The 15,117-nt window shown below is 41.9% G+C and overlaps 1 protein-coding gene across 1 annotated transcript; it reads right to left on the bottom strand.

Annotated features, from left to right (window-relative positions):
- Positions 1 to 6,480: 6,480 nt before the first annotated feature.
- Positions 6,481 to 14,463, bottom strand: LOC136582770 (solute carrier family 22 member 20-like). Its single transcript, XM_066584008.1, has 10 exons — positions 14,056 to 14,463; positions 13,598 to 13,701; positions 13,139 to 13,293; positions 11,979 to 12,147; positions 10,445 to 10,568; positions 9,450 to 9,565; positions 8,743 to 8,957; positions 8,433 to 8,541; positions 7,479 to 7,685; positions 6,481 to 7,000 (listed from the first exon to the last, which is right to left on the bottom strand). The coding sequence occupies exons 1-10, from the start codon at positions 14,437 to 14,439 to the stop codon at positions 6,907 to 6,909; spliced, it is 1,677 nt and encodes a 558-aa protein (XP_066440105.1). The 5' UTR covers positions 14,440 to 14,463; the 3' UTR covers positions 6,481 to 6,906.
- Positions 14,464 to 15,117: the final 654 nt, after the last annotated feature.

Here is a 15,117-nt window from a genome sequence, read left to right as displayed (position 1 = left end):
AGCAGGTACACAACATCAGACATGGAACATGTGAATGTTCCTGGGATCTTGTAGTCCTGCTGTGTGTTGGGGATTTGTACCTTGTCCACATTCAGTACATGTGAGCAGGTCTTACAGCTCCTTACATTGCAGGGGTAAGTTACTTTTTGTGTGTCAGAGTGCAATGCACTCCTGACTATAAAGTTCCTCAAATTTGGAGGTTGCATAAATGATCTATGTAGCACTATGCTGAAGATATTCTGAAATCCTCTGTATGCTTCCAGTTATGTGGAGGTGGCATAATCTCTGGTGACAGCATCATACACAGGGCTAATAGCCTGAAAGGATACATCTATTCTGTAGCCTTCCAGCTGTCTCTCCGATATCTCCCTCTGTTCTAAACACTCATGGCAGCTCTCGGATAGGTAACTCCAGCACACAGTACAGGTGGTAGGAGCTGATATGGCTACTTTAACTTGGCAGCACCTTTCCGTTACTTTTTTCACGGCGGCACTCGGGACACATCCTGTTTCCCTTCTGCCCAGTCAAAACCACTGCAATACAAGGACTCTATAGTGACAGGGTCTGTTCCACTAGATTGGCATCTTCCCAATGTAGTGCCAAACTGTTTGAAGGGGTAAAAAAGCGGACCTGGAAATTACAGGCCAGTAAGTCTTACTTCTGTTGTGGGAGAGATGCTATCCTGGAGAATGTTAAGAAAAATAGCTGTATAACTCCATATCAGCATGGCTTTATGAGAGATCGCTCCTGTCAAACCAATCTGATCAGCTACTACAAGTAGGTAAGTTCTAGACTGGACCGGGGAGAGTCACTAGATTTTGTGTATCTGAACTTTTCCAAAGCGTTTGATACTGTGCCGCATAAAAGGTAGGTATATAAGATGAGGATGCTTGGTCTGGGTGAGAATGTGTGTAAGTAGGTAAGTAACTGGTCAGTGATAGAAAGCAGAGGGTGATTATAAATGGTACATACTCTGATTGGGTCACCGTTACTAGGGGGGTACCGCAGGGGGCGCTACTGGGCCCTATTCTGTTTAATATTTTTATTAATGATCTGGTAGAATATATTTGCAGATGACACAATACTATGTAAAGATATTAACACAAGAGAAGATGCAAGAAGATTGCAAGAGGATCTGGATAAGTTGGGGGCTTGGGCAAAAAAGTGACAGATGGGATTTAACAGTGAAAAATGTAAGGTTCTGCACATGAGCAGAGAAAATACATGTAACCATTACACTGGAAACCACTGGGAAACACTGACATGTAAAAGGACTTGGGAATTGTTAGGTTGTGCTTCTGGGACCTGTGGTTCTACAGGTTTCCATGAGCATAGCTTCACAGGTGATGGTAAGTTGAGCTGGCTGGGTGTGGAGTTCTTATCGCCAACCAATCCCCACGGGTCTACTGCATATATATATATATATATATATATATATATATATATATATACCAGTCCCTCTGTAGATAGAGCTGGTATTCCTTCATTCTAGGGTTTGGTTTACCTGCATGTCTGTTATATGTGTTCAGTATACATGTGTGTGTACAGTGTTGGGTTCAGTGACCGTTTAGGTGGCCGGACATCTGATGTGAATAGGCATGCTTAGTGTTAATGGTGTTCTGTGTTGCATGCTAGCCTTAGTGTGTTTGTGTGAACTGCGTTCTGTCCTGCTGGATTGTGTATCATCTCCGGGCTGGTGAGGTCCTTAGGTTCCAGTGCAGGGCCATCGTTATTGGGGTGACCACTCTGCTTGCAGGCAGGGTTCTGATGGATGTTGCCTCGTTAGATTGGATCCGGCGAGATGATGAGGACCCTTGAAGTTTGGGCTCGCGAGCGTAGGTGACTTGGCCAATCCACGAACTAATACCTCGTACTTTTATAGCAATTCTATCCCTTATGTGTGCAGGTATGCGAGGTAAGTGTATTGGCCGTTTGTCAGTCCTTGTGTTATGTCTGTCCGTAAGTCCATTTCTCAGTATGCTGTTCACTGTCCCTTTGGTGTTTTAGCCAGCACGTCCTGTTTGAATGCGATTTCACTCCATGCTGCGGCGAGGTGTGCCCAGCAGACATAACAGGAATTTTAGTTAAAGGGGTTGTCCCGCGCCGAAACGGGTTTGCATGAGTTAACCCTATGCATGAGTTAAAAAAAAAAAAACGGATAGTACTTACTCGAATCCCCGCGCTGCGGCGACTTCTTACTTACCTTATTAAGATGGCCGCCGGGATCTTCACCCACGGTGGACCGCAGGTCTTCTCCCATGGTGCACCGTGGGCTCTGTGCGTTCTATTGCCGATTCCAGCCTCCTGATTGGCTGGAATCGGCACACGTGACGGAGCGGAGCTACGAGGACCAGCTCTCCGGCACGAGCGGCCCCATTCAACACAGAGAAGACCGGACTGCGCAAGCGCGTCTAATCGGGCGATTAGACGCTGAAATTACACGGCTCCATGGAGACGAGGACGCTAGCAACGGAACAGGTAAGTGAATAACTTCTGTATGGCTCATAATTAATGCACGATGTATATTACAAAGTGCATTAATATGGTCATACAGAAGTGTATAACCCCACTTGCTTTCGCGGGACAACCCCTTTAACTGTAAACTTAACTGGAGCAACCAGTGTCAGGCAGCTGCTGCTACCAAGGCAAATAGGATCATGGGGTGCATCAAAAGAGATACAATGGCAAATGACGAGAACATTGTTCTTTCTCTTTTGAAGTCACTGGTCAGACCACACATAGAATATTGTGCACAGTTTTGGGCACCGGTATTCAAGAAGGACATATCAGAGCTTGAGCAGGTAGAAAGGCAAGCAACTGAAGTAATACACAAAATGGATGGACTACAATACCCAGAGAGGTTATCAAATTTGGGATTATTTTGTTTAGGGAAAATACGGCTAAGGGGCATCCTAATAACTCTGTATAAATATATCAGGAGACAATACAGAGATCTCTGCCATGATCTATTTATACCCAGGACTGTGCTGGTAACAAGGGGGCATCTCCTACAACTAATGGAACTCTCTGCCTGAAGACATGGTGATGACAAATTCAATAAAAGAGTTCAAGAGTGATAGAATATTATATGTTCTGCATTTAAGCCCCCCAAAATTCCTGACTCCAATCCAGTAATTGGAATAATCCCTGATTCATTGACCTTTATGAAGTAATTAGTGATAATAACATCTAACATTATAATGCTCAAGAAAGACATCCATGCCCCTCTTAAACTTTTTTATCAAGTTCGCCATCACCACGTCCTCAGGCAGAGAGTTCTATAGTCTCACTGCTCTTGCAGTAAAGACACCCCTTCTATGTTGGTGTAGAAACCTTCTTTCCTCTAGACCAGATCCTCCCAAACTTTTTTACCCCATAGACCACTTGGGTATCTTTTTTTTTTACGTAGAACCCTTGCCTGCCTAATATTTAATTTTCCTTAAGGTCTCTTTTACACGGGCGACAGCACTATTGCTGCGAGAAAATTGTAGCGATATCGCATCTGTGTTCTGTGCTATACTGCTGTGTTTTCTCACAGCAATATCGCGATTTTGTGTCTCTACAAAGTTGCATGTGGCGCAACAAAGTCATGCAGCCTTGTAGCACTATTTTGCCAGGATTTTCAGGATTGAAATATAAGCCCTACCCCAAAAATAAGCCTTGGCTACATTAAAAAAAATTTAAAAAAAGAATACATCACCTAACAGGCACTGTCAGCTTCCTGTATGTCTTCCCTGAAGTACAAGCAGACTTGTTTGAAGTTTTCCCTCAGTGCTTCCTGATTTGGAGGTTCAAAATCCCCGCCTCCAGAAACCTAAGCTGGTCGAACTCTACCTTCCTAAAGTTTAGCATTTTGTAGCTTTCTGATAATGCTCTCAGTTGAAAGACAAGTTAAAATTATCACCATTTCAAGGTGCCCTCCAACTTGCACCCCTATTATTCTGTCAGGTATGTTGGTTAATATTTGGTCTTAAAAGGCCATCGCTCGAGTTGGGTCTTGGACAAATTGGGTAAGGTAATCATCTTTAGTTATTAACAGAAACTTATTACCTTTAAAAGATCCCCAGGTTTTCGGCTTCCCAGTTTATATCCAGATAATTAAAAGCCCCCATAATAATTACCTCATTGTGATTTGCTCATGTATTTGTCTCAGTATAACGTTTCGGTGGTTTCTATTATATTTGGTTGATTGTAGAGAGCCCCTATGAGGATATTATTATTATTGTTTTTCCCTCCATATATCTCTACCTATAGAGACTTCACATTTCATCTCCCTCACATATATTCTCTTGTAATGTGGGCTTTAAACAGGATTTTACATAAAGACAAACTTCTTCTGCTAGTTCTAACTGTACTAACCCCTCCCACCCCTCATTTCCATTACTTAGTCCCTGGTCACTGCCTACATTGACCAGGGACCAGGGATCTTCCCCTCCATTACCCTGGTTGCCCTCTCCAACAGTCCCTAGTTTAAACACTCCTCCAGCCTTCTAGCCATCTTCTCCCCCAGCATAGCTGCACTCTCGCCGTTGAAATGCAGCCCATCCCATGGGAGAACCTGTAGCCAAAAGCAAGTTTGGACAAGTTTTCCAGGAACCCAAACCTCTCCTTCCTATACCAATTCTGAAGACCCTTGTTTACCTCCCCAATCTCCTGCTGCCTTTCTGGTGTGGCACATGGTACAGGTAGTATTTAAAAAATTACAATTTTGGAGTTTCTTGCTATAAGCTTACACCCTAGTTCCCTGAAATAGTTTTTAAGGACCTTTCACCTACCTCTAACCTTGTCATTGGAGACAATGTGTACCATGACTGCTGGATCCTCATCAACCCCTCACAGTAATCTGTCAACCCGATCCGCGATGTGTCAAACTTGAGTGCCAGGAAGACAACACACCGTTTAATGATCCCGGTCTTTGTGGCAGATTGCCCTGTCTGTCCACCTAATAATTAAGTCTCCCACTACCGGAACCCGTCTAGCCTTCCCTATGCTCCTATTCCCCTTTCTTATTGTAGTAGACATTTCCCGGTGGTCAGAGGCCGTGTCTTGCTGCAGAAGTTCTAATTCATAATGGCATCCCTCTCATCTGCCAACTTTTCAAACTTGTTGGCGTGTGTCAGTTCAGGACTAGCCTCCCTGGATCTTTTCCCTCTAGGTATCCTGTCACTCAGCTCATACTATTATCCACCCCCACATCTAGCCCAGCAAGTGCCTGCTCAGTGAGCAGAAAACTCCTTTCCATAATGCAAATGGATCTGATTGTTGAAAGTTTCTCATTTAGATCCAAGATCTGGGCTTCCAAATGTACAACATGCTCATATTTTGTACAGCAGCATGCGCTCTGGAATGGCTGTTCAAGGACTACATACAGGGCACAAGGTGTATACTGGATGGCATTGTCAATCATGGAGCACATTCTTAATGGTGATCATACAGATAGATTAGCTATAAGTAATACATTCAACAATTCAAATAGATAAGCATTAAATAAGTATAAGTGACTCTTCCAAAGTCCCTGAATCCAAAGTCACTAATCTCAAGTCACACACTTAGGCCTCCTTCCCACGAGCGTGACGGGGTCCGCCGCGTAATATTACGCAGTGAAGCCCGTCACGGCGCCCCCCAGAGCCCCTATACTTACCTGCGGGAGATAGCGTGAAATCGCTTCCCCGCCCACCACCGCCGCGTCACCGCCCGTCACCGCCCACCACCGTCGCGTCACCGAGCGTGTCACGTGACGCGGCCGGCCGCGTCATTTGGCGTCAGATGACGCGCGGCGGTGGGCGGGAAAGCGTTTTTTCACGCTATCTCCCGCTGGTTACAGCGGGAGATAGCGTGAACGGACGGCTTCCATTGACTGCAATGGAAGCCGTTAGTGCGTACAGCCCGTCCTCACCCGCAGAAAATAGAGCATGCTGCGGGTGAGGACGGGAGAAATCGCGGTGCGTAATTCCGCGCTGGAATTACGCATCGTGAGCATTGTGCTATTAGGTTCAATAGAACCTAATAGCTGCGGGCAACGCAGCGGATTTTCGCCGCGAATTACGCGGCGGAAATCCGTTCGTGGGAAGGAGGCCTTAAGACACAGTACACTTTTGGAGACAGTACACATAGAATACAGCAGGCTCGCTCATTCAGTTTGCAAGCTCACTTATGTTTTGCTTTATATAGTACTTATCTATAATACTTCTGCTCCTCCTATAGTAAATATATCCCAAAGGAAATAACATGATGATTTGCCATACAAAAAAAACAAACAAACCAACATCGTGAAATGTAGAAAAACACTTTATTTAATATACATTGCACTGAGGAAATAATGCTCACCTCCCTCACATATTGTACAATTACATAGATACTATACATAGCTTGTACATTGTGAATATCAATGAGACACATTAAACAGGAGTGTGAACTCTTCATCTAAAAATATAAATACAGATCAGTTTTTCACTATGTCACTTTCCTGAAAGGCCTCATTAGCTTGCTGTACCGATAGCAGTGATACTTCCCATTAATGGGACACATTGTTCATAATTTACTATTTACATTTACCTTTATTCTGATCTCCCACAAGTCTACACTCTGCAGTACTCTCTTTATGTGAAAGGGAACTATAAAATGCTCATCCTGGTCTTCTGCTTCGTTAATAGAATGTCACAAGTATATAACCAAGGGAACATTCTGCAATGGTGTCACTGTTCTTGAGTATGCAATATCTATGTGTATTTAGGATAGTCCATAACCCATATAGCCTTGTATATGAGATGATTTAGGTCCGGAGGCTCATCATGAGTGTTGGGCACTTTATGCCATCTTAATATAAGAGCTGATGCATAAGGCCGTCCTGAGTCCGCGTGATACAAGACATGATATATACCAAAGTCTGTGAAGTATTGAAAGTTGTCATATTGCCTCTTTGAAGGTGTCTGGTTTCTTGTTAAGTAATTCAATCTCCAATTTCACTTCATCTTCTTTTATCCAAATCTTTTTCAGTCTTCTAAGGATGAAACAAAAAATATGATAAATAATAGAGTCCAGATAATAATCTGGTCTGAAGCACATGTCTAAAAAAACAAATGGCTGTGAAGATTTTCCATTACTAGCTTTTTTCCTTCCCTTAAAAAGTTTTTGTAGTGTAGTAGAAATATCTTGGACAACCCCTGTTAACTAGATTCTAGGTGGTCCTACTAATAGGATCCCCCAGCAATAAACTCAGAAGGAAGTGACTGTATTTTGGCTCTGCAATTAATCCTCCAGAGTGAGACTATGAATGGTCACCATGTAATACTACATAATATATGTGTGTCTGTCCACAACTTCCCCCTGTGAAATGAGGCATATAACTGGGAGTTTTGGGGGGCTGGACCTGGGCCAATAAGCTTAGTGCCATGGAGGTTTTGTAGAGGCGAAAGCCTGTCCCAACTTTTTGGCAGCCATTATTCTATTTAAAAAATGTCTCCCCATAGACCACTCACTTTTCTTCCACCTCTTTAATGGTGTCCAGTAGAGGCCTATTGCGAGTCTCAGTCAGCAGACAAATAGCAGCAATACCAGATAAAACAGGAGCGGTGCCAAAGATGACAGCCGGCAGAATTGGGATGTGATCTCCAATTAAATGAATCACTGGTGCAACTACAGATCCAACTCTAGCATTCATGTCTGAGAAGCCCATACCTGTTTGCCTGTAATACAGAAGGAACAAGATAAATGATCTGATCTATGCAGAGATTTGACTGCACAGATTCATAAATAACAGTGGCCTTTATCATATGGTTCAATTTGCTAAACTTCCAATTACACTTTTTTGGTAGCCAATAATGACAAAGATGGCTGTTGTCAGCAAGAAGAGTGGGTGTATATAGTAGACACCGGTCAGCACTGTCCTTGACATATACAGGTTCACCTCACCATAAGTCCCTCATATCCAATGGCCTTCTATATAGTAACTGGAGATAGTGAGCCCTGTGCAGTTTCCCACCACCCAGTAGGCAAATGGATTGTTCTAAACTGTGTGAGAGCCCCATATCAGCAACAGGGTAAGAGAGCTGTTACTATTGTAATAACTCTTGGATTAGAGGTATAGATATAGGGGGACAGAAGTAGCAGTTGCACCCAAGAACTGGTGCCTGAAGGAGCCCAGAAGCCACTTAACAAGACACCAGTATTATACATGATACATGGCGGGTCCTATAACACATTTTGAATTGAGGCCTAGGAACTTCAGGTTATCCCTCTGCTTGTGCTTATACTGACATGATGCTTATTGAACTGTAAGGACTCATCATTAGAGAATATTAAGATTGTTTCACCCATTATGATGAACAATCAGCCAACTAGGTCTCAGTAGGAACATTTATTTCCATGCTCAGAACCTCTAACTGCTTCTTTCCTCCACCATATTCCCCAATGTAATTATCAGCAGGGCTCACCTTATTTCAGTAGGGAAGAGTTCTCCAGAATACAAATAAGCACACATAAAAGCCGAGGCGCAGAACCCTTTCCCCAAAGCAGCCAATGCTGTTCTCAGAGCTCGCATGTCTGCAATGACAAAACAGGAGTGAACAAACCATGATACATCTGCCTTATGCCACAGAAGTGGAGGAAATAAACTGAAATCTCACATTTTCATTAAAAAAAACAGAACTTAATTGAATTGTCTGTAAGCAGTTATGTTCATGTAATACATACATATAACAGACAGAATTAAGATCGGGCTTTTGATTCTTATGTTCAACCTACCTATTGGTACAAAGATATTAGCAATAATCATGGAACCAGCAAGGATGAGGAAAGTGCCCTGTGTCACCCTTCTCCCTATGTAGCTCATTGTCAAAGCCGCCACAAACTTGGCTGGGACATCAATGGCACCAAAGCAGAACTGTACGAGGTAGATGCTGATTCCAAACTTCTGCAGGTCCATAGCGAGCCCATAGTAAGCAAAACTGGTAGAAAACCTGAAGGTATTGAGAGACGTAGATTGTTAGATAATATAGTATTCTTGTTGTCATTTATCTCATTGCTTTTATTGCTGCCAGGCTTGGATTATAATGAATACCATTACATGTGGATCACCATCACATACGTTATATCAGGCTAGTCAACAGTTTTGACTTCCTCAATAAAGTATTGACAGCTGGATTTGGTTTTGTAACCTTTCAATATTTTTCTAGTTTTTCTCAGATTTTTTTAAATTCAGAAAGAGGACTGGATGTAATGATTGCCATAAGGTCCAAAGCCTTAAGATAGCAAGGATATTAGATAAATGTTAGATGAAACTACTAATTTTGGCAGAAAAGGCAGAATCTAATGAATGAGAGTAGCTCAGCTATCCCCTTACATAATCCATTGTTTTCCCAGTGGACAATTATTGACCGGGTAGTGATCCCCGTATGATTTATGACCCGGTCTCTAATTAAATAATGTAACAGTGATGACAAGTAACTCACCAGACCATCATCAGGCATCCTGTGATCCGTCTCATTCCGGGGGTTCGGATAAGATCCAGTATGGTGTGAGAGGATTTTCGGTTGGAAATTTCATTTTGCATTTGTGAAATCACCTCCTGTAAGTATAAAAGTACAACATGAAGTATAGAAGTCAGAAGTACAGAAATCTGCATACATGTAATAGGGACATTGCCGTATGACTACAAAGAAAAGGGGCTTAACCTTACAATTTGTAGTAATGTAGTTTACATTTATTTCTAGGAGCTTTTATCTTAGATCTTAAGAGGAGACGTCATCCTTTAAAGGAAACAAATGTAACACATAGAAAAAAATCCTTAATTTGAAATAAAATCAAAGTGAAGCTCTATATTCTGCCAAAGCACTGTCACAAACCATTGGAAAGTCTACAAAGGGATGCAATCACTAGCCCTTCATTAACTACCAGTCATTACACAAGTGCAGTACCAGCAATATGCAGTATCCACATAATACTGCCATACAGTGTTCATATAATAGTGCCATCAATGTCCTTGTAAAACCATCACACTGCACTCAAAGCGCCATAAAATGCCCAAGTAATAATAGCACATTATAATGTCTAATAACAGTGCTATACAGTGCCAAAATAATACCATCACTGAGTGCTAAAGGCTTTACTAAGGGGTGGTGGAGCTGTAGTCATTCCATGCTCTTCCTACAATGCTGCCCAGGCAGGGGTGTAACTGTAGGGGATGCAGAGGATATGGTTGCACCCGGGCCCAGGAGCCTTAGGGGGCCCATAAGGTCTCTCTTCTCCATATAGGGAGCCCAGTACTATGAGTAAAGCTTTATAGTCGGGGGTCCTGTTACAGATTTTGCATTGGGGCCCAGGAGCTTCAAGTTACACCTCTGGCCCAGGCTCTCACCAATAAAATGGGATGAAACAGGATCTCCTTATTAGCCGTCTATAACCTATACACATTAATTGGAATTTTAATGTTTCTTTTTTTCATCACCTCTTTTGTCAGTTTAAGTCCTTCCTCCAGTTTGCCGTTCATTTTTGCCACACGACGCAGGTTGGTTAAGGCTTGGTCTGTCTTTCCATTTAAAATAAGCCACCGGCCAGACTCTTGTAAAAACCTGCGTTCACAAACAGAATCTATTAGATGGATCTCTGCTGCCGTCATTATTATCAACCATGAAAAGCCGTAAATAACACTTATGTCACCGCAGTGCGCAGCGAACACCAATGTGCCCCTACATTATAACACAATCATCCAATTGTAGCAAATAACCCTTAGGTATGTTTTCTCTTAATCATTTAGTTGACAGTCCATGTTATGGATCCATAAAGGTAGACATAGATGTTGCAATAATTCAACCATTCCGACCTGAATTTAGGGGTCCAAGTGATGATCTACCAGAAAGGTTTTTAAATGTTTGAAAATCCTTAGTAAAAAATGGCTAAAAATCATAGCAAACTGTAAATTCATAAAGAAAGATTTCCTGTGACACAGCAAATATAAATACCCCAAATTATCAATAAAGTAGTAGCACTAGTTGTAGAAATAGTAGTAACAGTTGTATGTGGCGGGAATGAAATATAAGCCCTAACCCAAAAATAAGCCCTAGCTACACTATATGGAAAAACAAGCAATACTTGCCTAGCAGTCACCGTCCGGGTGCTTACCGGCAGGCTTCCGTGCAGTTCTCATAGCTAATAGAACATCGCTTGCTGGTAACAGGGTTTGAAAGTCCTGCCTCCAGCAAGCGATTGCTCTGATTGGATTTCGAGTGCCGTGGCTCAGCCAATCACTGCAGCGCTCGATGAAACAATCACAGCCATTTAATTCGCACTGAATGGTTGTGATTGGTTCATTGAGCACCACAGTGGTTGGTTGCGCCGCAAGAGCCAATCAGAGCAATCGCTTGCGGAGCCGGGGGTTTTAAAACCCCATTACCAGCAAACGATATTCTGTCTGTACTGAGAACTGGAAGCCTGATGGAACTGCAGAGAACAGCAGGAGGGACCCGGAAAGGTGCCTGCTACATACGTATGATAAGACATCCCCCGAAATTACACCCTGTGCCTCTTTTGGGGCAAAAATTAATATAGGACAGGGTCTTATTTTCAGGGAAACATGGTAGTAGTAGTAACAGTAGTAGCGTTAACTGTAGTAGTAGTAACAGTTATAGTAATTGTATTAGTAGTAACAATCGTAGCTATAGTAGTAGTAAAATTTGTAGCAGTAGCTCTACTAGTAGTAACAGTAATGGTAGTAGTACTAACAGTAGTAGTACTTTATGTAAATATTTCATAAGTTGGTAAATGAATTAAAAAAAACAAGCTAGCAGGAATATGTTGATGTGAAGACATTTCTAATCATCCCTACGGCCCCAACCACATACCATTGGGCTGCGAGTCTTACATAAATAAGAGGATTATATCATGTTTTATAGTTTTTATATTTTGTCATGTCAAGATATAAGAACAAAGCCAAATGTAAAAAAATCGAAATGTTGGAAATATGAAGTGTGTGAAGTACTTACCATGAGTATATAAAGAAAAGGTAGAAAGGGGCAGTGACAGAGAACTGCAGCCAGCGCCAGTCACGAATTGCATATGCCAGTCCTGACAGCACCATCTGACCCGAAGTGAAGACGTAACCAATGAAAGTTCCTGCCAGTGTGCGCCCTTTGACTGGCATCCATTCTAACACTGCCAACATAAAGTAAACCCAAGAAATGAGAATATTATCTGGATTACATGTATTTATATATGTATTTTTCTGTATGGTGTTTTCAACTTTTCTACTCACTTTGTCTACTTATATGTTCTTCATATTGCTGCTGAGTTTACAAGTGTTTCATTATTATATGTATGGCTGGACAAGGGCTACAAAACTTCTTTGTGACTTTTGAATCAATTTCCTTGCTTCACCTTAACATTAAGATCTATCAGGATGGTATATGATTTATGTGATAGTACAGTACATGCCCTATAGTAATGGTATATGATCTATAGTAATGGTATATGATCTATAATGGCATAGTGAAAGTATAGAATCTGTTAGTTTATGTAGTTTGATGGTATAATATGATCTGTCTGACGTTATATGATCTATTTGATGGCATATAACCAGAGATGAGCGAAGATACTCGTTTCGAGTAATTACTCGATCGAGCACCGCGATTTTCGAGTACTTCCGTATTCGGGTGAAAAGATTCGGGGGCGCCGGGGGGCGGGGGGAGGCGTGGCAAAGCGGGGGGTAGCAGCGGGGAACAGGGGGGAGCCCTCTCTCTCTCCCTCTCCCCCCCACTCCCCGCTGCAACCCCCCACTCACCCACGGCGCCCCCCGAATCTTTTCGCCCAAGTACGGGAGTACTCGAAAATCGCGGCGCTCGGGCGAAAAAGGGGTGTGGCCGAGTAGGTTCGTTCATCTCTACATAGATATAACCTACAGTGATGTTATGTGATTTAATGGTATACAAGTAATTTGAAGGTATATGATCTATAGTGATGTTTTATGTTCTGTTTGGTGGTATATGATCTTTAGTGATAGTATATGATCTGTCTTACGATATACAATCTATAATAATGGTATATTGAGGGTATTTCATCTATAGAGATGCCATAGAGCAGGTATATGATTTCTGTGGTGGTACTACAATGGATTACAGTAGTAAATAGCGTAGACAATAGCACTCACTTAGGCACAGTGTGTTGAGTAAGACGCTGGAGAAGGTCATGCCACTGATCAGTCTGAAGAACACGTAGCAAGGGAAACTGGGTAGGAAAGCAACAAGAGACCCAGCTACTGACATTTGCATATATGACCAGATCAGGACTGTTCTACGGCCAAACCTAAAAGTAGAGTGGAAAAAGTCAAAGAATGAAAATTATACTGCGAATAGGGACAAACTATAACAAGGGAAATAGAAATGAAAACTACAAGACCTATTGGTGGGTTGGCTCTATGCAGCTAGTTGGCGTCTTTCTTTGTATAACTATTAGATATTAATATACATCTACTTCAGGGTGACTATTTAGTCATCAATGCCAATGAATTATGTTCATTGTATCTTTAGCCACAGGCATTGACTGCACAAGTTAAGTATAACTAGTAGAAGGGCCACATTGTTAACATGTTGAAAAAATTGAAATTTACCTGTCTGAAATGCCTCCAAAAATAGCTCCTCCGAGTAAAACCCCCACCATGTACACCGACTGTGCCATCTGCTTCATGGGGCGCAGGTCACATATCAGATCCCACTGCAAAATAAAAGGTAAAATTACAGGGATGCCGTTTAGGAGATTTGCCTACTTATGGTTGTATTGGATTGTCTACGTAGCAGTTTCTTGGAGTAAATACATTGAAAAATACTGTTTGAGGAGGGAACATCATATTTATGAAGCTGCTAACATTGTTTTTAGTCTGTGGTATATAAGAATCTGGCACACCACTCTGATGGTGGAACAGTATGTATAAGTCAACACCATTGTGTTTATAAAGTAAGAGAAATGTAAAGTTTCTAGTAAAGAAAAGGATAGGAAAACACAAATCTTTCCAAATCTGGATTTGAAACAAGAGCTACATATAAAGTGACTGACAACATGGAATCTTACCTCCGTGATGATAGAGGACCTTATAACACTCTTGTCATAGACCCATCCATCAACGCATGGTTCTGTTTCTATTTCAGTGATATTTGGGAGAGTACCATTGAAATTAAGAAAGCTCCATTGAGGCTCCTTGAATCTCTGGCATCTTGCTGGCAGACCTCTCTCATCCGTGGGCACAGTTACCCTCAAGAGATCGTGGTAGGATAAGCCTTCCGTTCCATTAAGACCAGGTTTTGGCTCACAGTGGTGGCCTGGGAAAGCAGCAGTGAAGTTCTGTAGGAAGTTGTGGCAGGCCACCATACAGACAGGAAACGCCAAGAGTAAACTATGGAGTATCTGGAACGTGCCAACACCACCGATTCGATCAAGTAGATTTGCAAATGTCATGTTGTAGGTCTATGTTGTGAAGCAGGATCGGAAGGACTGAACTGCCAAAAGATAAAGAAATACTTAGTAAATACATCCCACTTCAAAATGAAATATTAAAACACAGAAAAGTTATAGTGATAATGTAACATATAACTTTTTTTCCATTTTCTTTCTGAGTCCTGTAATCTCATGTGTCATTCATGCAAGACCCATGGGCATTACTATAGCACTAGCAGCAATTGCATGGTTGCTATGAGACCCCACAAACATACCTATGGTAGTTATAGTAGGGAACATATAGTGGTAGGTGTCTGCTATTTGTAGGTTCTCCTTTGTGCATACAATATCAAACATAACACTGTTGTCCAACCTGCATTAAGATGCTCTTAAAGGCTCTCATGCAATATGAACCCATAAGGCCATCTACCAAAAGATAGAGCACTACTGTTGAAGAGGCCATGCAATGGTTTGTAGGCTCTGTTATTATCTGTAGAGCCCCATTTGTCATACATAAGATGTATATTTTGTATTGTATTTCAGGATTCCTTCTTGTCACATGACTGGCCAATGTGACAAGCGGAACATTGATAGATCAGGGAAATGTGGTAGATACAGTAAATCTTGACTTTAGTAAAGCATTTGACAAAGTATCTCATACTATACGTATTGAAAAAATGACCAAATATGTGAATGACA

This window comes from Eleutherodactylus coqui, chromosome 11, assembly GCF_035609145.1.
Source record: "Eleutherodactylus coqui strain aEleCoq1 chromosome 11, aEleCoq1.hap1, whole genome shotgun sequence".
NCBI lineage: Eukaryota > Metazoa > Chordata > Amphibia > Anura > Eleutherodactylidae > Eleutherodactylus > Eleutherodactylus coqui.
Note: the sequence above shows the minus strand (reverse complement) of the source record. Positions and strands in the feature narration are given on the sequence as shown.

What these genes read in the sequence shown, in the direction of transcription:
- LOC136582770 (XM_066584008.1), bottom strand. Translation starts at nt 14,439, where the DNA reads ATGACATTTGCAAATCTACTTGATCGAATCGGTGGTGTTGGCACGTTC. An exon ending in GGTCCTCTATCATCACGGAG is followed by an intron (nt 13,702 to 14,055) that starts GTAAGATTCCAT and finishes TTTATTTTGCAG; the next exon opens with TGGGATCTGATATGTGACCT. An exon ending in GGATGCCTGATGATGGTCTG is followed by an intron (nt 8,958 to 9,449) that starts GTGAGTTACTTG and finishes CAATACCTTCAG; the next exon opens with GTTTTCTACCAGTTTTGCTT.